This window comes from Spermophilus citellus (genome assembly GCF_964194105.1).
Source record: "Spermophilus citellus genome assembly, chromosome: 6".
NCBI classification, from domain to species: domain Eukaryota; kingdom Metazoa; phylum Chordata; class Mammalia; order Rodentia; family Sciuridae; genus Spermophilus; species Spermophilus citellus.
The window spans coordinates 156,662,005-156,688,656 of NC_138187.1; the positions used below are offsets into that span (position 1 = coordinate 156,662,005).

At 42.2% G+C, this 26,652-nt stretch overlaps 1 protein-coding gene across 2 annotated transcripts in view; it reads right to left on the reverse strand.

The window, feature by feature from the left end:
- PAPPA2 (pappalysin 2) overlaps positions 1-15,865 on the reverse strand; it is a 245,141-nt gene extending 229,276 nt beyond the window's left edge. Inside the window, exons 1-2 of one of the 2 annotated variants that reach the window (XM_081299707.1) lie at positions 15,685-15,865; positions 12,179-13,992 (exon numbers count right to left, since the gene is read on the reverse strand). In XM_081299707.1, the coding sequence (XP_081155833.1) occupies positions 12,179-13,088 (910 nt within the window). In that variant the 5' untranslated portion in view covers positions 13,089-13,992; positions 15,685-15,865. Of the gene's footprint in view, positions 1-12,178; positions 14,152-15,684 lie in introns of those variants that run through there. The other variant, XM_081299708.1, reaches the window with a different exon arrangement.
- Positions 15,866-26,652: the final 10,787 nt, after the last annotated feature.

Here is a 26,652-nt window from a genome sequence, read left to right on the forward strand (position 1 = left end):
TCTGTTGAATAAAGGAACTAGTGAGTGTCTGAATAAAAACTAAACTGATCTAGGAACTGCCAATGGATACACTAAAAGGATTTTACCCCCACAAAAAAAATTTATAAAAATCCCAGATTTTAAGAGGACTAGAAAAGGAACAGCCCTGGAAAGAATTGAAGCCTAAAAAACATGCCTAGGTCCTTGCTGGCCTCTTCATCAGGCTGGTTCTAGCGGCGCCCTTCTCCACTTCCACTGAGGGAACAGTGCACAAACACACACAAAAGCCCCTCGATAATGAGAAAGAGATTATGCATGCAAATCCAAAGAAGCACTTAGAGAGAATCTCTGAAATTTTGGAAATAATCTTGGTTAAGCCTAGTTATAAATTACATGAGATTTTTCTAGATTAGTTTCCAGTCAATATTTATCAAGGATAAATATATTCTGGGTGAAAAGGGAGGAGTTGAGGCAGAGGATAAGTGCTCCTTCTAATTATTAGTGAGGAAATTTCAAATATCTTGACCATCTTCCAAATCAATAGAACTTTAAGATTACCAGACTTTCCTTGCCTACTTTCAAATAGAATAATTCTCTTCACAGTTTGTAAGACTGATTCCTTAGTGGCTTATTCATTCACCTTCTTGTCAAATATTTATTGGAAGAGTTATTTGTTACTATCTGACCATGCACAAGGTGCTAGGGATGCGGCAATGAGCCAGGTACAGCCCCGGTCCCAGAAGGCTTATAGTGAGGATTGGGGAGTTAGTTTGGGATAGAAATGACCAGGAGGTAGGGCTGCATCTGTCTGTTTAATGCCTTTGCCCAGCATGTTGCCTGGCTTTCAGCAGGAGCTCAATGAGTATGTATCTCATGAACAAAAGCAAAATGGAAATGATGGTAAGTTCTTCTAAGTATGTTGATAAAGCAGAGTAAGGGTCCCAGGAAAACACATTGGAGAACAAACCTAGATCAGTCTCTAGGAAAATCAAGGTCAATTTCTGGGAAGAGATATCTGAAAACTCAGATGGTAAACAAGAGACAGACAGGTGAATATGGTTTGGGGGAATGGTTTACTGTTAGACAAAGGGCAGACATCAGAGCCCAAGTCCAGAAAGAGATGATATATCTGTGCCATGTTTGTGAATGTATTTGATCATGGTTGTAAATGTCTGCTTGTGTGTGAGGCTGTGTATGTGAGAGTAAGCATGTGAAAGTGTGCTTGTATATATATGTGTGCATGTGTACACATATGGGTGTGCACATATGTACATGAGTGTGTGTATGCTCATGTGTGTGTGTATGCTCATGTGTGTGTACATATGGGTGTGCATACATATATATGTGCATGGATGTATGCACATGTATACATGTGGGTGTGCAAGTGTATGCCTAGCCTAGGGGCCAGTATGAACTTGAGGAGGTAAGTAGAGTGCCATTTGACATGAAGGTCATGAAGGTCATGAGCTTCAGCTTGAGCTGCTTTGCTTTTGAGAAAGCTCAGATAGTTTGCAGTCAAATAGATGAAGAATGAATTAACTTCTCCAGGAGCTACAGGCCATAGGGATGAACATAGCAGGGCCAAAATATAGTGCAGAGGCAAACCAGACATCATTTGGTGATTGATTAGTGGTATTATATGTGATGTGTAGAGCGTGATGGGCAACAAAGCAAGACAGGGACTCCCAGAGACCTAGGCAGCATGGTAGGGCCCTTCATTGACTTGTAGGAAACAGAAGAGTAGGTTTAAGAGATAAGAGGGCTTCAGTTGAGCAGGTTGGGGCCCTTCACTCCTTATTTCTCCTGCTGTAAAAAATTAGAGACAGTATCACAAAGTAGAGAAGAACATGAGCTCTAGGGACAAACACCCAAGTTCAAAGCTTGGCTCTGCATGAGCTGGCCATGTGACCTTAAGTCATGTCTTATTTCTCTCTGTGCTTCAGTTTCTCCATTTCTTCCCTTGAGGAGTTCTTGAGTTTATATTTGTGAACTGACTGCTGTTGGGCCTGGCACAGAGTAAGTACTACAGACATATTTGTCAAGGAATAATATCTGCAATAATTCTTGGAATGATTGAGTTTGCATATGCATGCTTTACTTTATATTTATCTTCTGATATTTTTCTTGGTTTATGCTGTCTCCCACTTGAGATTAGTAGTTCTTTAATAACAGGCCTGAGTCTTGAATCTTTCACCACAAAATGAAACCTCTCTGAGCCTGGTTCTATTCCTAATGTCTTCCTTCCTAGCTGACAGTCTGTATGTAGTGCACTAGACCTGCTATCTGTCTTCATCCATATTCTCTTCTGCATATCTCTATATACTATAATGTCATTTATCCTTCTGGCTGCCAACTCTAGAGCAAACTGCCCTCTCTAAAGTCATCAGTGCTTCCTGACCTCAAGGTCCAAAGAACCCACTTCAGGTCTGCAGGCTTGCTTGGTGTTCCAGCACTGCCTGACTGCCTGACCTCCTTTATCTCCCCCACCCCCAATTCTACCATCTTCCAGCCCTTCCTCTGTCTCTCCAGTTACCTTCTTGGGCTCATCAAAACAAGTCTGGCCACTTCCACAAACCAGGATGCAATAATCCATTTATAGGAAGCCACCTACCAGACCATGAGCACCTTTCAGGTGAGCCTCTGTCTTAGCAGTTCTTGATTTCCCAGCATGTGGCTAATTATGGGCTTCATAATTCACCTAATAGAAGCTCAATAATGTTGAGCAAATGAACAAATGCATTATAGAACCAAAGTACTTCTTTAATTTCCTGTCCAGAATGTGCACCAATTACATGTATGAAACTTAGTAAGTGCTGTGTCAGGACCTAAATGATGACTGATTGATCCACTAACTTTTAAGCTCTGTGACTTCTATAATCAAGTAACCAGACTTCTAATCCAGAAATGTGGCACAATGACTGGTTTTGATATCCTAGCTGGTTGTCATGGCAATACCTCAACTTCAGAATGCCCTGAGTCTTTGGGTTCCAGTTGCCATATTGAATATCTGAGCAGAACCACTTTTCTTTACCACTCATTTCTGACTCGTAAAGAGAACTGAGATGTTTTTGATTGCCTACTGAGCTTTATTTCCTCTTTAAGAAAAAAAAATCCAAAAAGGAGGATTGTTTTAAAGCAGGTAGTAAACATGGAAAGGGAAGAATGCTGTTACTTTCTGAACATGAACTTGGCATTGAAATATGCTTCTGGAAGGCGCTAGGACAAGGGTGTGTACAACACGAGCAGAAATAGATTTGATGCGCCCCCAGAGTAACCTAATTCCATGTATTCCGGGGCCGAAGCCCAGGATTTATGTACTTGTTTATGACATCAGGAACCAAAGCATGGATATTCGGCATATGAGGCTCAGGATCCAGACTAAGGTGTTGCCTTCCTTTTAATAAACACCAAATAAGGTGTTTATTTGGCCTCCTCAAGGCATGAACTAAAACAGGAAAGAGAAGGAGCCAGACCTCCTGGCATACATGTTCTGAATGAATTAGATGCTCAGAGGAACAAGAAAGAATTGCACAGAGAAGTAAGCAGAGGTGATCAAGGATGTAGTATTGCTGGTGACAGGCAAAATGTTGAATTTATTTGGGCTACCAAAAGCCCAAAGAAAGTAGGTGAGTCCTATTCTCCAGCCCTGCCTCTGTCACTCCTGAGTATTTCTAACATAAAGATGTACTTCACTCTAGAACTGCACCCAGAGTCCTTATGGGTTTCTATCTCATCCCAAATTCTGAGAGTAAATACAAGGCTCAAAGAGGATGGGGAATGAGTAACCATGTTACCACCTGGGTCTGGGTCGGTTAAACCTCACTCACTACATTGTCTCTCTGGGATCAAAAGGACTTAGGAGATTCTTTCACAGTAACTGAAGGATGGGGGAATGATGAGAGGGAGAGTAATTATAGGTGATAGGCACTGAAGCTGCAGAGTGATGAGTAGGATGATCAGTGCCATGCTCAATGGAAATCCCTCTTACCCCACACACACCCCAGAAAATAGCTCAACTCCAAAGTCCCAGATAGAAGCCTGGGACACCAATTGATTGAGACACCAATCCTTTAACAGAGTGGGCCCAGGTTCTCACCTGGGGCTAGACCCAGAAAAAGCCCTGGCATCATAAGTGAGCTATGTGGGCTCCATCTTCCTCCCTGCTCTGTTTCTCTTCTCCTTTTCTTTCTGTATCAGAATCTGGTACACTGTGGCTTTTTCTGAGTGGCTGAGTGTCCCCCATAAGCCTGTAATTCAGCATTCATAAGGTGGGAGATAACATAAAGTAATGTACTCTGGATCAAAGATGAGCTCCCCAAATGCAGATACCAGTTCATGAAAGACAGAATCCATCTTGGGATACCCTCAAGAAGCTAGAGAAGAGAGCGTGACAAGAGTCCCCATTTCAACCAGTAAAGTTCCCTGGGATTGCAGGGGCCTTGGCATCAAAGGTCCAGGCATCTCTTCTGATTGTGCAAGACAACAGCACATTTCTCTAAGACCTCATGCTTTATCAGACATTCGCAGTGACAAAGTCCTACTCACCAGTGATGCCACAGCAGACCATTTGATTTTCGAGGGACAGCATATAAAACCAAACCCTAATGAATTGGTGGGGATTGCAAAATGGTGCAGCCACTTTCTACAACAATCCAATCAATGCCTTGCAAGCTAAACATAAAGTTACCATCTGACCCAGAAATTCTTCTCCCAACATCTATCTGCCCACCAACCCCAAATAAAAAAATATGTTCCCCTGTGCATAATGTTCACAACAACTCTATTCATAATAGCCCAAAGTGGAAACAACTGAAATGTGCATGAACTAATGACTTTATAAATAAAACAGAGTATATCTATGGAGTATTGCTCAACTTCAGAAAGGAATGAAGCTCTGATGTAAGGTACAATATGGCAAACCTCAAGTGAAAGAAGCTAAATACAAATAGCCATATATCATATGAAATGTCCAGAACAAGTAAATCTGCAGAGACAGTGAGTAGATTAGTGGTGTGCCTATGCCTACGATGAATTTAGGAAGGACAGTGCTAATGGTATTTCTTTTGGGTCTGATAAATGTGTCCTAAAATTAGATTGTGGTAACAGCTGCATAATTCTTTAACATTAAAGATGCTAAAAATATTAAGCATACATACACTGAAACATGCTAACTTTAAGTCATAAATAATAAGTTAAAGCATATCTCAATATACTATTAAAAAAGAACCTTAAGGTGATCACTGCACATGAATTTTCATCAATAAAAATATTAAAGATTAAATAAAATACATACAAACTTTACCCATAGTTAGTGTTCATCCCTAGAAATTAGCATGACTATTTCCTGTGAACACTTTGAAAATTTTGTTTTTTAAAGCAAAAATAATATTTCCCCTCACTAGTAGTGCAAGAGTCTTTCAGTTGGCATTATTCTGGATGGTGTAGCACAGGAAGCAAAACAAGAGAGAATTGTAGAAGCATGGCATTTGGGGCAAACCCTCTATAGCAGGGGTAGGCCAATTATTGCCACCTGTTTTTGCAAATGAGAATTTTATTGGAACACAGCCATGGCAATATATTTATGTACCTTCCTTGGCTCTTTGCATGTCCTAATACCAGAATTAAGTAGATGCAACAAGGACTGTATGGTCTGCAGAGTTAGAACAATTTTTGGCTGTCCCTCTACAGAAAAAATCTGCCCCCTCCACACATTTTCTGCAGCAGTAGCACCTAGGAGCCTGTTAGGCAGAACCTCAAGCTGCCCCAGACCTACTGAGTCCAAACTGCATTTGGATTAGAAAGTTGTGTTAGCACAAGAAGTAGATGCCAAGACAGGATTAAATATGCAAGGATTTTATTAGAGGAGACAACTATGAGAGGAAATCTGGAAGGAGCCAGAAAAGGCTGGGAGAGCCACCAGTCCATGATGCAAGCCCGACCCTGAGAGAGGACAGAGGGAAGAGGAGCTGGGTGGAAGCCTTGTAGACTGCTGAGCAGTCGAAGAACTGCTCTGCTAAGCTTTGGAGAGTCCTGGAGCCAGAGTCAACTGTGTCCCAGGGCCTGCTCTGCCATTCTCCCTGCCACCCCCAGGGTGTGGGGCCTCCATGCAACTGCAGTGAGGCTCTTCAGAGCACAGTGCTGGGGTCCCTGGTGGATGCAAGTTTCCTTAGCTGTGCCCCTGCAAGCCACGTTCTTTATGTATCTGCTGCCAGGTATACTCCCAGAGCAGCTGTCCCAGCTGATCTCTGTCACATTGACACTCCAGAAACAATGCTGAAGAAACAGGGGTTGGCAAACTTTTTCTTCAAAGGGCCAGGCAGTAAATATTTTAGGCTTTGCAGGCTATAAGGTCCCTGTTGAAACCACTAAACTCTGCCATTCAATAGAGAAGAAGCCACAGAAAACACATAATCAGATGTGTGGCTCTGTTCCAATTAAACTTTATTTACAAAAGGCAGTTCTGGCTTTGGAGCCAATGTGGCCCTAGACCATAATATGCCAACTCTGCTCTAGAGTTGTAGGGTTTGAATTTTCTTAAAGTCATCAAAAGTTTTCTCATCTGAAATAGGTAAGAGAGGGGCTATTCCTGATGAAGTAGAGGAGAGCCCTGGGCTCAGTGGTTTCCCTAAGAAGCCCCTAAGACATCTCTGCAAGCAGCAAAAGCAGAATTTGAAAGCCACTGCCCTGGATCCTCAGAAAGAGCCTCCAGCATCAGAAGTTTCCCTTTCCCTTTCACTCACCCCTGATGGGCATCCAGCAATCTAAATTTCTATATTACTCTACAAACTTAACTGAGATTCTAATACTGTGATAGATGTTTTGTGATGACAAAAGTCAATCATAAATGCATTTGGCTCCCAAGAAATTTTCAGTGGATAGAAATGACACACACACATACCTAGTACGGAAGAAGCAACCCGCACCCCAGGAAAGCGCACACAAAGGGTTGCTGGAGCAGAGAAGAGATGGCTCTCACATGGGGAGGCAGAGAAGTCTGCAGGGACAAGGGCCTACAGTGGGCTGCAAAAGGTCATGGTGGCACTCTGTTTTACCTCTCTAACCACACACCTCACGTCCCCATACTGCCTCTCTTCTGGAGGGTCATAAAGCCACGTGATGGGAACCCTCCTAGACTGAGTTGCTAGTTTACAGCCATCAGGCACATGCCCTCTTTGGACATAAAACTCATGTATCTCTTCATCATCACAGTGGCAAACCCGCCCCAGAGGCCAACAACACCTCGATGGCTCGTATAGCTCTTCTACACCAAGGATAGGGCTCTGTGGCCCTACTGCATAGCTAGGTCCTGGTTGGGAGCTGGCAATAGGAACTGGGCCATCCCTTTAGGGTCCTATGAGGACACACGTTCTGACTTTGACTATTGCTGCATATGGGAAGAGAGCTAAGGAGGAGGGTCATAGAAACTTCATCTTCAGAGGAGCCTTGTGAAGAGTATGAATGTAAATCTGGAGTCCTGCTGGGTAAAGACAGCTACAGCACATGTGCCCCCTCCTTTCTATTTTCTTTACATCTATATGAATCTGTCTTCTGCAAAGCTCCATATTCCACTGAAAAACTCTTTACTCTGAATACAAAGCTCCCTCATTGGGAGAGAAGAGGATGTCAAGGCATCTGATAAAAATCTCATTTTTTAGATGTCATTCAAAACAGAAAAGCCATCAATAGGCTCTGAACAATGGACTAATGTCAGCAGACCCTGGCCATCGAAATCCAGAAAGCCCTAAATGTTATGTAAGCCATGTGAACATGTACATTTTTCTAGAGAGTGAGCATAGCTTTCATCAGCTTTTCAAAAGGGCTTACAGTTCCAAAGAAACTTTAGCACCATTGTCCAATTTATTTGAAATAGTACTGCTGCCCAAGCAAAAAAAAAAAAAAAAAAAAAAGACAATTTTAAAAAATAAAATAAATGGATCCTTTTAGGCCTCTGATTCTAGTCCTTAATTATCCTGAGACCATGCTGTTTTAAAAAAAAGTTAATATCTCTAATATCTCACCTACAGTAAAATGAGAGGCTAGTAGGTTAGAACCAAAGAGGAATGGGTTGATACACAGCTCTTAGTAATGGAGCTACCCACTGTTAACACCTGCCATGTCATAAATAAGCCCCCTGGGTCAGGCCCTGTGTTGCACACTTTATATACATGACTTATTAAAACGTCATAACAACTCTGCAAGACATTATCTCATTTGTCTTCTGTTTTTCTTCTCTTTCTTTTTAAGATTTTTCTTATTAAGATGGAATCATACATTTATATATATATTGTTGGGTTTTTTTCTCATTTTTCAATTTTAACAAACCAAAGTTCAGAATGTTCAGTGAACTGCCAAGGACCATAGCCCTGATAGTGTCAATAAAAGACCTGATTCCAGATCTGTCTCCCTTCCAAATTCCACACTGGGACATGCTCTAAAACTTGGATCCTCGGAGGAGAAAAACTTGCCCTCGCCTCAGGGACAGTTTCTTAGACATCTTTGTATTCCCCACAGTGGCTCACTGCACTCTACATGGCCAGGCACTCAATAAATATTTGTTGGATGAGGAAACCTGGGCTCCAGTCCTGCCATGGACTTAGTGACTCAGTCTCCTGCATCTTGGAGCTGCAGGTGGTTACTCAGCTGGGCCACTTCAGGGAACATTTGAAATCAATTATGGGTCCGGAGGAACCTATTAAATTTTCTCTTTTGTGTATGTTGGGGTTGAAGGAGAGGAAAGGAAGTTGAGAAGGTGGGAAGGGAACAGGATGGTTTCAGGGTTGGGTGCTGGAGCGACAAGTGTTCCCCCAAGTAGGACAGAATTTGGCTTATTCCCCTACTCAGTTCCAATGGCCCAACCAAATGGGCCCCAGGCCTCCGACTACTCTTAGTGGCACACAGCCCTAAATGGCAGGCCCTCAACCAGCTGCTTCTAGGGGGTACCCTCCAGGGGAGCCACTGCATGCAGCCCTCCCCTAGACCTCAGTTGATCTGCATCAGCCATGGGAAACAGGTACCTGCAGAAGGCCTGCCTTGCAGGAAGCCCCACCTGCTTGGGGGCCAGAGAAACCCTCAGCACCTACAGTCTGTGAGCCCCACATCATCCTCCACCCTAAATAAACTATTCTGGCAGTTAATTCTGGAGTCTAGCTTCCTATTTTGAAAGAATGTGATTATTGGGGGTGGAAGGAGAGGACAACTCTGGTTGGCTTTGCTTTCTTTACTAGTTGCTACAAATACAAGTCAGTCAACCACCCCTAAAAATGCCATATTAGCTTAAAAAAAGAAAACCTATATGAAGCTAAACCCCAGAGATGCCTACCAACAACATTCTGGGAGAGGATGATTAAATTGCATGCTGAGGCCAGGGCAGGACAGCCCTCCAAGAAATCACAGTCCCCCCTCGGGGGCTTCCTGCTCTCCTGTAATGGGGCAACGCTGCCACCTAGTGCCCTAAGTGGAAAGTATTCCTCAAGGCCCCACCTCTGGGGGTGGGGTCTTCTCTGCAATGGTTGATCTCTACCCAAGAGAAAACACCTCAAGTTTGGTAGAATGAAGACTGGGAAAGTGGGATTAGGTTAAGTAGGTATATGCTGATTTTTGAAAGCTGTTGGAAAAGAGTGTGGGAGCCAAGTCTTTCCAGCATCTTGGACTATCCTCAAGAAAGCAGAACTGCAGTAATTGAGTCATTTGTAGCTCCCAGGGACATGATTCTGTATTGTTGTTCTGCATAGGGGAAGCCAACCATCCTAGGGACAGGTAGTGACTAGCTCAAGGACCAGTGCTAGGTGAGAAGGAATAGGGCTTCCTGTTGATAGAGGGGAGTAATTTGGTGCAATGAATTCCTGAGTCCTTGTTTGGTAACTACATGGTTCTCAATCACAGGGTCCACAGGTGAGTGCCGTGGTAATTAGTATGAGTAGATAGGATGCCTAAATCCTCAGGAGCCCATCTGTTGGAATCCTGAAGGATGGTGACCTTGTTTCCAACCCCTATCTTTTACCAACTTTTACCCTAAATCCTTATGGGGTACTTCCTGATGTACACAAGACTGAAGAAGAGAACAGGGTGGGAGGTGGAGAAGAGCTGGACCTGACTGTTCTCTGCCCTCAACCTTCCTGGAGAAGGTTGAGGAAATCCCAGTATACTACAGGAACCTCTTTGATTTGAATAGAAGAAACCTTGGAAGCTAGACTGTCTGCAACAGATTTCCTGGCCAATTGTACGTGCTTAGGGAGGTTAAGAGAGTCAGATGAACACTTTGAAGAAGGAGCATGCACTGTGGCTGTGTGAGGGCTGTTGATGGTGACAGACAGACAGATGAGCAAGGGAGGGAAGCAGTATATTGGGGTGGGCTGCGGGAGGTGCATCAAGGAACGTGAGAACTGCAATCAAATCAAATCACTGCTTTCCTCTGTGTAGAGCATGAGACAAGACACAGGAGGGACAGGATAGCAGTCAGGTACCACAATCATGAATCTGTTTCCCCAGGTTTGAGCTTTAATAAGAGCCCCTCAGAGCCTCCCACATATTTTCCTGTTGGATCCTTCTCTAATTCTTTACAGTCAGAAACTGATCCCAGGTCTCTATGTTGCTACTGCAAGAGGAGGGGTAAGCAGAGTCATGGGTTTCAGTCTAGACGGCAAGCATGCAGTTTCCCTGGCAGATGGGTACTAGGAAGCAAGATCAGGCAGCAAGAAGAAGTCATCTGGGAGGAACTGTGAAACTGCCAGCTCTGATCAGATAATCATCTCATTATTTCTTCCATTTGGCCCCAGAAAAAGGGTTTCCTTCTACTCTTTCTCTGCTCCCACCTAGCTCACAGCCCAGCCCCTTCTCTCTCCCCTTCCCTCACCCCCTCTCCCACCCCAAAATAAAGCAAAACCAAAAGACCCAAGCTTGCTCAGTGTCTGGGAATCCCAGCTTCCAACAGAGAAATCACAGCCAAAGGGGGGCAGAGAGAGTGTCCGGAAGGGATGTTCCAGCAACACTCCATTGGAAGAGGCTCCTTCCTTTTCCAGATTTCTTTCCCTCTTCTCAAACTTCTTTGCAGGGTTCCAGCAACCTGAGAAGTTTTTGTTTTGTAAAACTGTCAAGCAATTCACAGGCTCTGAAGTCCCATCCCCAGCCTACCTCTGGCATGTCTTGTTGCCTCAGTTTCTCCATCAATGTAATGGGATAGATAAAGATCAAAGGGTGCTGTGGATAATCCAAATTAATAAAATTAAATTGTTTTACTATGTGTCTTGTTTTGGGGTTAGGTTCTGTCATGGGAGATCCATCCAAAAGGATAATGAGATACAAGTGATGAAATAGAAAGCCTAACCCTAAACACCTTTCTTGAATCATGCTTCCCAGTCAGAGAGGCAGCTATTCTTACTCCACTCACTTCTTTTCCCTTCTGAGTGACTTTCCAAAAAAGCCAACATCTGGGTATAGAGAAGAATAAATATAGGTAAAACTCCCAGGCAGGTGTCTCTGATTAACATCGAAGAGTTATACCAGGTTTCATTTGTAGATCCCTCTTACAACAGCCAGGGCTAGAAGCCAAGACCCTGGCTTATGAGTGCCCACCTTTTCCAGTAGACCTTACTGTTCCTAGTCTGTGTATACTGCTGTCAGGACAAAATGAAGGAGACCCCCAGATGTGGAATAGGTGGTGCCTTTCTGTGTACATTCAGGGCTGCTCAGAGAAAAGGCAACCAGGCAGGACAAGATGGCTGTGTGCCTGACAGCCTTGTTCCCTCCCAGCCTGGACCAGCCCGGGCATGACTCACTGTGCAGGTCTTGGACTCTCCTCTATTTTCAAAGTTGTCTGGGTATCCCAAACTGACTATGAGAAACAGAGTATGAGACCCCTTCTCCTTTGACTAAGGATGAAAAGTCCTTTCCCTTTAAAAAAGGTGAAAGAGCTAAGCCAAGATCTCCTGAGGGCAAGCAGGATGCACAGAACTACATGAGATCCATACCAGGGGCAATGCTGTTATGGCAGAGGTCATTATCTTCTCTTTGATGGTGTCCAGAGTCCTGCTGTGCTAATAAATAAAGGGCTTGCCCCTCCCTGTCCCTGGCCAGCTCCCTGTCCTTATTCCTGGCTTTCCTGCTCTGACCCCTTCCCCACCTTGCTCCCTAGGTCTAACCCCATCAAAAATGGAGCCAGCTACTCCCCAGAACATCAGAAAGCCCAGGAGTGGGTCATTACCTGCGATGATGGCCGGGTTGTTCTGTCCTCCCTCTGGTCTCACCCAGGCTTCCACTGTGAACGCCTCCCGGGGAATCTCAGCCAGCACTTCTGGACGCAGCAGCAGCCGCTCCCGCCTCCCCGAGAAGTACAAGACAGACAGTCCTCCTTGGGGGTTAAAGGTCTCTGCTTCCCAGTCAGGGCTTCCTCCACCATCTTGGATGCTGTCCTTCAACACGTTTCTAACCCTATGCCTAAGGGGGTGCTTAGGCCAAGGTTGGAAATGCGGAGGAGAGATACCGGGGTCTCCAGGCACGTCCTCTGCCTGCCTCTTCACCACTCGGCGAGGATGCCTGGACTTGGCCCAGCCCTTTCCCTGGCTCTCCGCTTCAGGATCCTTCAGGTATGGAGAGGTGGCAGGAATGGCGGCAGCCACTGTCCAGCTTCCCCGAGCTACAGCCTCACCTAGAGACTCCTTGAGTCCTTGTTTGCCAAGATAAGTGTCATCATCTCCCGGAGGCTCTGATTGCCCAATAGGACTGTCCCCTACCCACAGGGCTACTGGATGCTCACTCGGCTTCCCCCCCACTCCCACTGTGTTTTCAGTCAGGTCTTGGAAAACAGCCTTTCTCATGGAGTCCGGTTTAGTACGTCCTGCAGGATAGGTTCCCTGATCCCTCACAGGGTAGGACTTCAGGTAGTTCCCAGGACTGCTGGGGTACACCCCAAAGAGGTGATGCTGGGGAACAGCTCTGGGTCTCTGAGCCTTGGCCCCCAGCCAACAGCGCTCCCCTTCCAACAGCACCTGATTCAGGTGTCCCCTTTGAGCCAGGGATTTCCTGCGTGTCCAGCCCAGCTCAGAGTTGGCAGTACCGAATGCCCACCCAGCCAGGATCACCAGGCTTATCCTCAGGATCTTCAAACACATCATCCCTCCCTCAGCTCTCCCACAGAGCTGGAAGTCAACTTCTAGGTACCACACTGGGATGATGGGGAGAAAAAGAAGAATTAGCCTGCAATGAATGTGCAGTCACTGGGGAACTGTTCTGCTCACAAACCAAACTTTGTCAAGCTGCCCCAGTGGAGAGCCTCTCCTGAGGACCTGCTGCTCCGGTAGCTCTGCCAGTCACTTCCCCACTGCTGCACGGCAGGTGCTTCCCTCACGCAGCTCTAGTTTAGTCCTTGCAGAATGAAGCTAATTGCTCTTGGTTCCTTGGACTTTCCTTCCAGAGAGCTCAGGTTTCTTTCCTTTTTCTTTTTGCTCCTTCTTCAATAATCCCTTCCCACACTGATACTAGAAAGTAGAGCATAAACCAAAGTCTCTCAAATAGCACACTCACCTATGCATACCCCTGGCTGCACCTAAGTCATTCAAAAACACAGTATTTTCCAATTTTCATTTCCTTCTCTTCTTCCTTCCCTTGGGGTTGCCTTCTTTTATGTACTCCTTCACCCAAAATAATGCTCACCTTAAAACAAATTGCTAGAATTGCTATAAACAAATTTATACACAGACACACAATTTGATGGCTATCATCTAAAAATGCAAAAAGAATCTGGGAGCACAAAAATCCAAGCTGGTACTTAACTTTCCCTCTGTAGATGTCCTCAGCCAGGTCCCCATTCAGCTGCCAGTCTGCCAGCACAGGATAGGATACTACCCTCACTCGGTGCTCAGGGTTGTTGATGGCCGAAAGTATTTTTTTATCCCCTTCCAACTTGTTGGTATGTGGTAAGTCTCCGTAAAGTTCTTCTCTGGGTTGACAGTCTGCTGTTCTCTTAACCAAATGAGTTTGAGAGCCCTTGACTTCACCTTCTGGGAGCCTTGTGGGTCCCTGGGAAAACAGGGAAAAGAGCAAAAAGAAGAGTGTGTACTTCAAGGACCTGTTCCCTCCAGTCTCTCCTCTCCCCTTCTCTCCCTTTCTCTCTGCCTGTAATTATCTTCTTGTTTTTTCATTTAAAGACAAGGATGATGTCAAAGCTAGTAAGTTTGGTGCATCACTCCACCTCCTCCTGTCCCCTCCTTCCTCCTGAAAACCTCCCCACCTCGCCCAGGCACAGGGGACAGCCCGTTTCCCCAGTAAACATCTTGGGCTTTTTCTCTCTGCAGCCGCAGCCTACACAATCAATAGCAAACAATCAATACTGTTTTGGAGCACTCTGTGTGTACCTTCTCCCTCCCTCCTTCCCTCCCTCCTCTCTCTCTCTCTCTCTCTCTCTCTCTCTCTCTCTCTCTCTCTCTCTCTCTCTCTCTCTCTCATACACACACACACACACACACACACACACACACACACATTTTGAAAGGACCTCCCTAATAAGCCCACATTCGCCTTTTAGGACCATTTGCATCTCTTTCTTTTGTTTTCTCACAAATCTCCTGCATTTTTTCTTATTTCAATCAATCATTTCAGATTTAAAAGAACAATACCTTAAATTCACTTCATATTGAACATTGGGAGAAAGGAGAAATCAATTATCCTGCTATGAGAAACATTAAATGGAAATGCCATGCTTTCATAGTACATAGATCTTCTTTTCCTCTCAGAAGTTCCTCAATCTGAAGTTAGTAAAAGTCACCATATGCTGAGTGAGCAAATAAACAAATGAGATGCCCAAAATAAGTAATTTACAAAAATGAACAGCTAAACTCAAGCAACAATTTTTTTCAACTGATTTGAAATGAATGGATAAAACAAGGAGGTAGATACTGTGATTCTAACCTCTGTCATGCTTGCCTAGATGCTCACACACCAGCTTTCTCAAAGGATCCCCATTCTTTTTTTTTTTTTAGGATCCCCATTCTTTATATACATGTATACATCTTCACACACAGACAGATGGACACACAGAGAGAGCATTCTTCAACCCAAGTACGTTTGGCCACAGGTAGTACAAAACAGAGAGAGCAGTACACTGGGTCCTTCATTCAGGTCCTAAGAAAAATCACTCACACTTTTAAAATCATTGCTTGTGTAGCCCACATTCTAAAACGTGCAGCCCAAATACCATGAAGGAAGACCTCACTGCCTCCTCAGCCTTGGGACCCCACATTCTCTTTTAAACTCCTCTACCCGGCTAATAACTGATCTATTTGCTATAAGAAGGCTGTGTCCTAACCACCCCACCCCCATCACACCTTGTTTCCCCAAGAAGCATCTACTGGAGCCTCAAAGCAAGTCCCTTTGAGGCTATCAGTCCAGGCACGTGGGCATTACTAAGCAGACACCCTTCGGTCTGCTTTTCCTTTTTCCTCTTATCACTTCTCTAGCTCCATTCACTTTTCTGACTCAGTTCTTTTTTCTTTCTCCCCCCCCCCTACCCCCGTAGCAGATCAAAATAGAGACTGAGTCTTTGGAGTGGGGAGGGGGGATGTATAAAGTCAGAAAAGCAGGGAAGAAAAGGGGGGAGAGAGAGAGAGAGAGGAGGAAAACAAGAAGAGAGAGGGAAAATACTCAGGTAAGAAAAGAAACCAGCTCCCCCTCCACCATGCCACCCCAAGGACCCTGAGAAAAAAGGTTTCCTACCATTCATTTCAGGAAGGAGGGTAACCCATCAGGGAAGAAGGATTCCGCCTGCTTCTCCCCCTGTTAGAGTGTAAGGCAGCTTGCATCCCCTATAGGTCTCTCCTGGCTCCCAGCTGCTGGTAATCCATTCATAAGGTTTCAAGAGGCAACACAAAACTCAAGCTTCCAGCTTAGTTTCTCTCTCTCCCCTTCATTCCTTTGCTCACCACTCTCCTTCAGCTCTTGGCAGTCCAAAGTTTAAAAAAAAAATGTTGAACCATGTCTGTGTTTTCCTCCTGTTGTAACTTTGGCTGTGACATCATAACCCTGCCCACCAACACCCCACCTCTCTCCCTTTCCATCCCCCCTCATCAACCCCATACCCCCAAACACTCCCCCACCCACGGAGAAGAAGGGCTCCTGTCAGTTCCAATGTGTGAACACACAAAGCCACTGGAAGGTGCCCCCTCCTCCCCTCGGTGCCCCTCCTGGCTCCCCCTCCCTGCTTTACCCACCGCTCAGCCCGGCTCTCAAGGCTTTTAACAATGATCCCATCTGTTTGACATGTGCGGAAAGGTGGGTTGGATTCAAATAATCTGTCAAGTGAATCAGATCAAAAACACAGCACCCCCTCCTCAATTCCATCACACACAAACACACACACACACACACACACACCCCAAACCCGAGAAGTATGAGAGAAGTCAGACTTACACAGCACCCACCCTCCATGCCAGGGAAAAAGACACCAAAAACATGCCAAGGGAAGCCCAGATCTATACATATATAAATTCTGTTGCTTATGTGTTTGTGACAAACACCCACACCCCAAGTCCCCATCCCCTCTTCCTCAAACCCGCCACTCCGCAAGTGCAGGGATTTGAAAGCTGGTAGAATCTGTTTTGAAATCTCCAACAGAGGGTTTTTCCCCCCTTTTTTTTTACTCCAAAGCACTATCTGTGGCGATCAGACTGGAGCAGGGTTGCCAGCAAATGCAGGAGGCCCCTTCTAGGGTACAGGCTTTCAAACCAGCAAAGCTGGAGGGAATGAATTTAAGGACACACAGCAGGAGCTGGCTGCATTCATTTTATTTTGACGGGGGTAGTTGGGGGAGGAATATAATTTCTGAAATGCCCAAGGAATGAAGGGAGAGGATGTGGATTTCTTAAACAGTTTTTGCAAGAGGAGCCGTGTCTTGTGCTGCAGGTAAATGTATAAGGCAAGAAATGGGAGCTCACAGATAAACAAGGACCAGGACGGGAGGCAGAGGGAGGGAGAGGGAAAGAGGGAAGAGAGGAGGAAGGAGAGGGGATGGGAGATGGGCAAGGGGAGAGAGGGGTGAAGGACAGAGAGGGGGAGAGGGAAAGAGAAGGGCAGGGAGGGAGGAGAGAGGAAAGAAAGGGGAAAAAGGAAGGGAGGGAGGTGAGGGGGAGGGGAGGGATGGAAGAGGGAGGGCAGGAGGGTAGGAAAAAGAGGAGAGGCTGGGAGGAGAAGGGACTGAAAGCAAGAAGTGGGGAAGAGAGAGGCAGGAGAGACAGAGAGGAAGGGGAAGAGAGAGAGGTGCTGAGGCACATGAAATTTGGAGACCAGGAAGGCAGTTAGACCAGGATGGCTAACCGGGAAGAAATCCCAGAGGCAGGTGAAGGGGGACACTGTGAAATGGGACAGAGAAAACAAAGGACACACATAGAGGGACTGTCTCTGGGAGATCGTCACTTTTTAAAAAATCAGACTGCAAAGCTTCAACCTTGTCTCTGTAAGGAAAGCCCTGTCCCCTCCTCCCTCCCTGCCCACACCTCCTCCTTCACACCCACCTCCACCTCCCTTCCTTCACCTTGTTGTTCCTGGCAAATCCTCCCTTGGAGAATCTAGGAGTAAAATCCAGAAACCCACCCACTCTTAAGGGCCCCCTTCTTTGTTCTATGCACAAGGGTCTTGGGTCCTCTTCTCTCAAGATTGGGCTGTTTGTGATCATCTGTACTTCATTTCAATCCAAATTATAAGATGTTTCCTTTAAGCCCAGAAGGTCAGAGGGGCTCTGCATTGCTTACTGCACTGTGGGGCTGGTCAGTTTCCTTTAGCATTCTCATTATTATTAGGAAGCTTTGAGCAGAGGGAGGAGCCAGTCCTGCTGGCAGCCACCTGCAGAACACAGCATTAGGGAGAAAGAGAGAGCTTGAGACCCCTGAGTATGGTCACTTATCCTTTGACTTTCTGATTCCAAAATCGGATCCCTTGACGGAAAAGCTTAGCTGGGAACCAGCCAAGGAGCGTAGTAATAAAAGCCTCCCAGAACACAATCAAACGCAGGATCTATATATAGGAGCGGGATCTGTTTTAGCTACTTGCAGTCTAAAATGACAACCGGAAACAAACATTTCAGCAATATGTTTATTGGAATCATGTTCAACTAGTGCTGGAAGGACTGAGCTCCTCTGAAGGATTGCGCTCCAAGGGAAGCTCTGGGTCCTTGCTTTGTGTGCCCTCCCCACCTGTGGTGCTCAGAACTGGGAGTCAGTGGCTCTATCCTCCAAGGGGTAACTGGAGATCCCCTCAGGGTATCCTACCTCGCTGCCTTTTTCATGGGTGATGTAGACTCTCAATGAATGGCAGGGCCAGATATAGCATCCAAGTCTCCTAAATCATTGTCCAGTTTTTTTCTCCTTTAGCTACATATGGGTCTTTCTGGTCAGCTAACTGCATGTCATTGGGTGGGAAGGCAGAACTAGAGACTGGCCTCCCATGTTCCACATCCAGGCAAAAATGCCCTGGAAATCTTTGTTGGTCATATGTGCTCTGTAACTCAGGCTCACATAGCACTCAAAAGGAAATGCAAATGTGGATTTCACTCTCCTCTCTTGTGAATTTTGAGCCAAGAGAAGCCCTATCTTCTGTAGAACTGTTTGGTGCTCCGTATGTTAGATAATCCTATCTTTTTTCACAATACAATTACTATTATAAATTATTGGCAATGTTAATGGTTGTATTTTGAAAACTGCCTTTCATCCAAATAGATCAAGACCTGATTGGCTTCCCAGCACCTCAGGGGAGTGGTGTAGAAAAGGCAATATGCCAGAGATCTATATCCCCTGGTGACAGTCCTTAGTGGGTGTTTCCTGGAGGATTTTGAGCCTGGGAACCAGCTTGTGAAGTCCTTTAGCTGGGTTAGAGATTCTTCAGTGATGCTATGCCCCGGCCTGCTCAGCACAGAAGGAAAAGCTCTACAGTGTTCGCCTGTGGCCCTTCAAGGCAACTCCCCAACCAGAGCAGTACATAGGCTGGTACATAGGCTTTTCCTCTTACCAAAAGCATATTTGGTTTTTCCCCCCACAATGTTTTACTGGCAAATTACAGTTGTACATATGGTGGGATTTGTTGTTACATATTCCTACATGTACATAACATAGTATGATTTGCTCAATATCATTTCCCAGTATTTCCCATTTTCCTCCCCTCCTCCCTCCCCCTTTTCCGTTTCCTCTACTCTATTGATCTCCCTTTGATTTTTATAAGATTCCTCCTCACTACCACCTTTCTTTTCCTTTTTCCTCTCAAACTTCCTCATCTGAAAGAAAACATACAATTCTTGACCTTCTGAGCTTGACTTATTTCACTTCACATTAATGTTCTTAAGTTCCACTCATTTTCCTGCAAATGACATAATTTTATTTTTCTTCATGGCTGAATAAAACTGTATTGTGTATATATACCACATTTTCTTTATCCATTCATCAGTTGATGGACACCTAGGCTGGTTCCATAATTTTGCTACTGTGAATTATACTGCTACAAACATGGGTATGCTTGTACCACTAGAGTAAGATAACATTAATGCTTTAGAATAAATACCCAAGAGTGGTATAGCTGGCATATAGAGTGTAATGGAAATTCCTCATCTTTTGGGGAAACACCATACTGATTCCCATAGTGTTGTACTAATTTACAATCCCACCAACAGTGTAAAAATGTTCCTTTTTCTCCACATTCTCTCCAGCATTTATTATTATTTGTATTCTTGATGATTGCCATTCTGACTGATGTAAGATGAAATCTCATTGTAATTTTATTTTGCATTTCCCTAATTGCTAATGATGTGGAGCATTTTTACATATATTTATTGGCCATTTGTATTTCTTCTTTTGGTAAATGTTTGATTCGTTTGCCCACTTATTCATAGGGTTATTTGTTTTTTTGTTAAGCTTTTTGAGTTCTTTATATATTCTAGACATTAATCCTCTGTCAGAAGAGTAGCTCCCATTCTGAAGGTCCTCTCTTAACATTTCTAATTATTTCCTTTGCTATGCAGATATAGTTTTCATTATAGAGTACTTCACCTCCTTGGTTAGATTTATTCCTAGGGTTGGTTTGTTTGTTTTAAGGATGTTGTGAATAAAATTATTTTTCTGATTTCTTCTCAGCAGATTTATTTTTGGTATATAGGAAAGCTACTGATTTTTGCATGATGATTTCATAACCTCCTGCATTGCTGGATTTGTTTATTAGCTCTAGAAGTATTTTAATAAGGTTTCTTGGATCTTGTAAGCACAGGATCACATCATCTGCAAACAGTGATATTCTTCCTTTCCTATTTTTATCCCTTGTATTTCTTTCTCATGCCTGATTACTCTAGCTAGAATTTTAGTATTATATTAAATAGGAGTGGTAAGAGTAGTCATCCTTATCTTGTTTCAGATTTTAAAGGAAATAAAACTGTATTTTGTGTATATAACACATTTTCTTTATCCATTCATCAGTTGATGGACACCTAGGCTGGTTCCATAATTTGTTTACTGTGAAACATGGGTATGCTTGTACCATTTCAGTTTTTCCCCATTTACTATGAAGTTGGTTTGGGGGTCTTTTGTATATAGCCCTTATGATGTTGAGGTAAGTTCCTTCTATCCCTAGTTTCTTCAGTGTTTTTTGCCATGAATGGGTGCTGAATTCAACTTTCTTTGTTATCTACTGAGATGACTAAGTGACTTTTGTCCTAAATTCTGTTTATGTGATGAATTACATTTACTGATTTGTGTATGTTAAACCATCCTTGCATCTCTAGGATAAAACCAGCTTGGTCAGATGTACAATCTTCTTAGTTTATTGTTGAATATGATTTGCTAATATGTTGTTTAGGATTTTTGCATATAAGTTCATCACTGATTTCTAGCTCTGATCTTAATTATTTCCTGCCTTCTACTGGTTTGGGAATTGGTTTGTTTTTCATTTACATGGTCCTTGAGAAACATCATTGGTTTTTTTATTTGGGATAGTTCTGATTTTATTATATAGATTCTCATAACTATGAACTTCCCTCCTAACACTGGCTTCATAATGTCCTAGAGGGTCTGGTATGTTGTATCACTATTTTTGTTTGATTCTAAGAACTTTCTAGTTTTTCTTCTGATTTCTTCTATCATATATTTATCATTCAAAAATGTATTATTCAGTCTCCATGTGTTTATATCTTTCTATGGGTTTTTTTTGTTATATATTTCTAACTTTATTCCATTATGATCTGATAAAATGAGAGGAATTATGTCATTTTTTTGTATTTGCTAAGAATTGCTCTGTGGCCTAAAATATGGTCTATTTTGGAGATGGTTCCCTGGGATACTGAGAACAAAGCTATTATTGTATAAAATATTCCATAGATGTCTGTTAGATCCATTTCATTTATATTTTTCAGATCCAAAGAGTTTTTACTGAGTTTATTAGTGGATGACCTATATATTGGTAAGAAAGCTATGCTTAAATCACCCAGTATTATTGTACTGGGGTCTGGGGCTTTATTTCAAGTAGTGTCCCTTTTATGTAATTAGCTACACCCACATTGAGGGCATAAATATTTACAATCATTATGTCTTCTTGCTGAATTTACCCTTTACCAATATGAAGTGACCTTCTTTGTCTCTTCTTATTAATTTTGGTCTGAAGTCTGCTTTGTCAGATTTGAGAGTAGATACTTCTGCTAGTTTTGGACCTTCATTCCCGTAATATATTAACTTTCATCTTTTCACTTTCAGTTTGTGGCTGTCTTTGCCTGTTAGGTGAGTATCTTGCAAACAACATATAGTTGAATCTTATTTTTTAATGCATTATGCCTGTGTCTTTTAATTGGAGAGTTGAGACAATTTACATTCAATATTATTATATAGAAAGGTTTTTTACTTTCTGCTGTTTTGATTTATTTGTTTAGTGTGGCCCTGTTTCTCATTTGCTCAGCTACTCTTCAAATGAGTTTTATTTAAAAAAAAACATTTGTGAGCTCCGGGATTTATTACTGATTTCTTTCATGTAGAGTATTTCTTTAAGTACATTCTGTAGTGCTGGCTTAGTTTCTGCTTATCTAGGAAGGTTTTCATTTCCTCTTCAATTTTTTCTAGATATAGCAATCTTGGATTATAGTTATTTTCTTTCAGGACTTGGAACATATACACGTCATTTCAAGTCCTCCTGACCTTTAGAGTTTGTACTAGAAAATCGGAAGTAATTCTGATTGACTTTCCCCTAAATTTGAAATTTTCCTCTTGAGGGTTTTAAAATTCTGTCCCTGTTCTGTATGTTACAGTTTGAATTCTAATGTGTTATAGAAAGTTTCCTTTTTTTTTATGTTGTCTGACTATGGTTCTGAATGTTTCCTGTATCTGGATGTCTATCTCATTCTCAAGGTTTGGACATTTTTCTGCTATTATTTATATGAAAAGGTTATTCATTTCATTAAGCTACATCTTATACCCCTCTTCAATTCCAATAATTCTTAAATTTGGTCTCTTAATGTTGTTCCAGAGTTCTCGTATATTCTGATCATGGTTACTTATTTTCTTTTCTTTAATATTTTCTGACTGTTCAAGGCTGACCTTTGTCTTCCAGCTTTGAGATTTTGTCTTCAGCATGGTCTTCTCTATTAGACTTTGAACTGAATATTTTATTTGCTTTATTGTGTCTTTATTTCCAAGATTTCTGTGGTTCTTTTATAATATCTCTATCTCCTTTTTGAATTTCTCATTCATATCTTTACTTTCTTAATTCATTCAGTTGTTTTTCTGTGTTCTCTTGGAATTTACAGATCATTTTTAGAATCACTCTTTTGATCTACTTCAGTGTTTTGGAGTCAGCTGCTATTGAATTATGAACTTTAGGAGGCATCATGTTACCTTGTATTTTTCATATTTCTTGTATTCCTTGGGTTTTATGCATCAGTTGAAATGGATTTATTTTCCATTCTTATGTGTGGACCTTTTTAGGGCACAGCCTTCTCTTACCAAAATGTCCTAGAGTGATCTAGATTGAGACCCTCTCATAGGTATTGTATCTACAGTCTTTGTGTTGATTCTGGTTTTGTTGTAGTACTGGGTGTCTGTGACTGGGAAACTGAGGGCCCACCCCTAGCCATTTATACCTGAGACCTGTTCATTGGTTTGAGATTTTATATTTTCTATTCTTTGTTTTAAAGTATACCTGAAGTTTGAGTGTCATTAATTTGTGTGTGGAGCAAGTTGCACTATCATTTAGCTGGGTTTAGTTCAGCAGTAGAATCTCTACCCTGTGAACTAATAATGATCCTATAGTTTCCCAGCACCTCACTGAAAGGGAGAAAACAAACCATAGCAACAACTGATTCAAGCAATATACAGTATTAAAATAAATACCCATTTCCTACTATGACATCTCCAACACAGTTTTACCACAAAAATGGGGATGGTGTTTTGCTGATTGCCAACAGCAAAACCAATAAATAACCATAAACTAGATCTGACATTAAAGCAAACAACAGGTGTCATTCACAAATGTAATAACTGAAGCAATATGAATGGTGGACGCAATTGTTATATAAAACAATTAGTTTAAAAGATAACATTAAAAATGTTATAGGAAGGTAGAAGAGAGTTAACAATGTTAAAAATGTGGACACAGAATGCAGAAGAGATGTAGAAAGTAATGTTTATAAGGAAAGAGGAAAAAATAGGAAAAACAACAAAGGGAGAGAGAAAGAGACAACAAGAAAATTTGGCTACTAGCAGAAGAAAGGAGATAAAGAGAAACAAACAAAAACAAAACAAAACTGAAATAAGCAAACCAAAACTCTAACAATCAAAAGACAAGGAAAAATAACTATATCTAAAAAATGGTAAAACAATGAAAAAAAAGTATATGTGATATGTCCACAAACCAATCAGCATAGCAGAAAACACACACGCGCACACACACACACACACACACACACACACACACACACACTACAGATTTTTAATGAAAAATGAAAGAATCCTCTCCACTGTGATGGTCAAAACAGTTGAAGAGAATGGATTGTCATTGCCTATTCCCAACTGCACTTGTTTTATTTCCTCTTGGGATAAGTATTGAGAGAAAAAGAAAGAGTAAGAGCTGAATGTTGTTTACCCTTTCCTCTTTTCATGTTACTTACCGCTTCCCTCTCACCAGTATAAGGTAGGATAGAATTGGAAGTACTATATTGCAAGTACTGCTTGACTCCTGAGCCATGGAGCAACTGAAATTGCAGGCTTCTTTTACTCCACCATCTTGAATCTCCACCCTAAAGCATATTTATGTGCATTCTTTCTTCCTAACCACGGGATATGAATGCAAGGTAAGTGCAGTGACCATTTTACACAGGATACAGAAGATAAAGGAGGCTAGGTAATACTTACATTCTGTGCTGCAGGCAGTCAAAAAAACAGCCAGGAAAAACCTCAAATGTATTGTGCAAAGGGAAAGATTCCAGACTCAAAAGATCATGTTCTGAATAGTTCCAGTTCTATGATATTCTAGAAAATGGAAGATCACAGAGACAGAGAATAGATTAGAAGCTGCTGGGAGATGAGAGTTGGGAGAAAAGTTGAATACAAAAATCTTAGAGATTTTGGAGTCGAGTCGTGAGACTCTTTTCATCTTGATTATAGTGCTGATGACTATGCATTTGTTAAAACTTGAAGCATAATATCCTAAAAATGGTCATTATCTATAAGTTAAGCCTCAGGAAGTGGGAAGGAAGAGATGGAATCAGGGGTAAGGTCATGGTCTTTGAATTTTGAATACAGAGTTCTCTCTATATTTTGCAGGTGCCCAACGATCTAAGAACAGTTTGGCATTGATTGGTCATAGTTATGGGCCCCTCTGTGCCTAAACTATCCACTGATCATCTTACCTAGACTCTGAGAGGACCTCATGGAACAAGACTAGATGGACCACCAAGCTGACTTCATCAATTTAGATGATCCCAACAAGTCAAATACCAATCAGCAAATGAGGACTGGTCACAATTATGACCCTGTTCTTTTATTCAATAGCTGTCTGACTTTGGGCATATTAATGAATTTCTCTGAGCCATCTGTAAAATGAGAAGACTGGAACTGAGTACAATGGTGCACACATGTAATCCCAGCAACTCAGGAGGCTGAGACAGGAGGATTGCAAGTTCAAGTCCAGCCTGCACAATTTAGGCAGATCCTGTCTCAAAATAATAAATAAAAAGGACTGGTATGTAGCTCAGTGATAGAGCACCCCCCTGGGTTAAGTCCCCAGTATTATGAATAATAAATAATTTTATTAAAATGACAAGACTAGAATAGAACACCTCCCTTCTAGGTTACACCTGAGATTCTTTAAATTTTCAGCCCAAAATTTTCTTAGAATCTGTCTTCTTGGTTATGCAAAACAGCCAATGTCCACTTGCTATAAATATGCCAGAGATTCAAGGGTACATAAACCTGAACACTCATGACATTTATTTTGGTCCTTAAAGACAGCCATATGTTTAAATGTAACTTCATTAAAATACTAATATGCAATAGAATAGAAGAATGAGATCAGGGGGAGGAAAGGGGAAGAACTAGAGATTGCGAATTAGCAAACTATGTTATATGCATTTACAATTACATTAAAACGAATTCCACTGCTATGCATAACTATAATACACCAATTAAAATATTTTTAAAATCCAAAATTAAAAAACACTGATGAGCAAAACATAGTTTTAGTGTTTTGCTATTTTAGCAAAAAAAATGTCCTGTACATAAATATCATTGCCATGTATTTTACAAATCAAATATTAGAACACGTCTTTTATATAAAAATACTTAAACTGGAGCAATTTTTAAATTTGGGACTGTACCTAAATTTTAAAACTTGGTAATTTCCCCAAGATTGAAATAATATTAACAACAGTAAAAGCTAACACTCACTACTTATAATATGGTGGTACTGTTCTGGTTACTTTGTATATATTAATTAATTTACTCCTCACAATATTTCTGTGAGGCAAGCACTTTTATTATCCCCATTTGCAATAATAATAGCTAAAATGAATTGAGCACATATTAAATGCTCAATGCAGCATCAATGTAAATTTAAATAATGTACAAACATTATCTCATTTAATCCATCAATTGACCTATGAGATAGCTCCACCTCAATCCTCATTTTTCAAGGCACAAAGAGTTCAAGCAATGGAACTCATCCACTGTCTCTGAGTCCTCACTCTTAATCACCATATTGCACTGCTTTTTCATAAGGGACATAAATATACACTGATTGTGACTTGACTTCTAAATTAAAAAAAAAAAAAACAACTTCTCCTAATGATTTTCCTAAAGTAATGGAAAGATTATCCTAAGGTCTTTTCTTAAAGTCTCCCCTGGGTGAGGGTCTGATGCCTCCAAGAAATGTGATCACAGCTAGTAACAGCATCCCGGTGTTCTGCCAATGAGATATTTTCCACAGGTCCAAAAACTCATGGGCCACCACCCTCCCTAACCGATCCACGATCATGTCTCCATTGACACCTGAGGGACAAATAACAACCAATTGTAAGCATAAAACCAGTCATTCCTCCTTATTAACTCCATGGGCATGGAGTTATAGCAAATGGGTAACATTAGCTTGTCTATTTAACTAACTCTGACCTTTAAAACTAATAGCAGCTGTTAGTTTATAGTTTATTACCATCAGAAATCATACATCATATGCTGT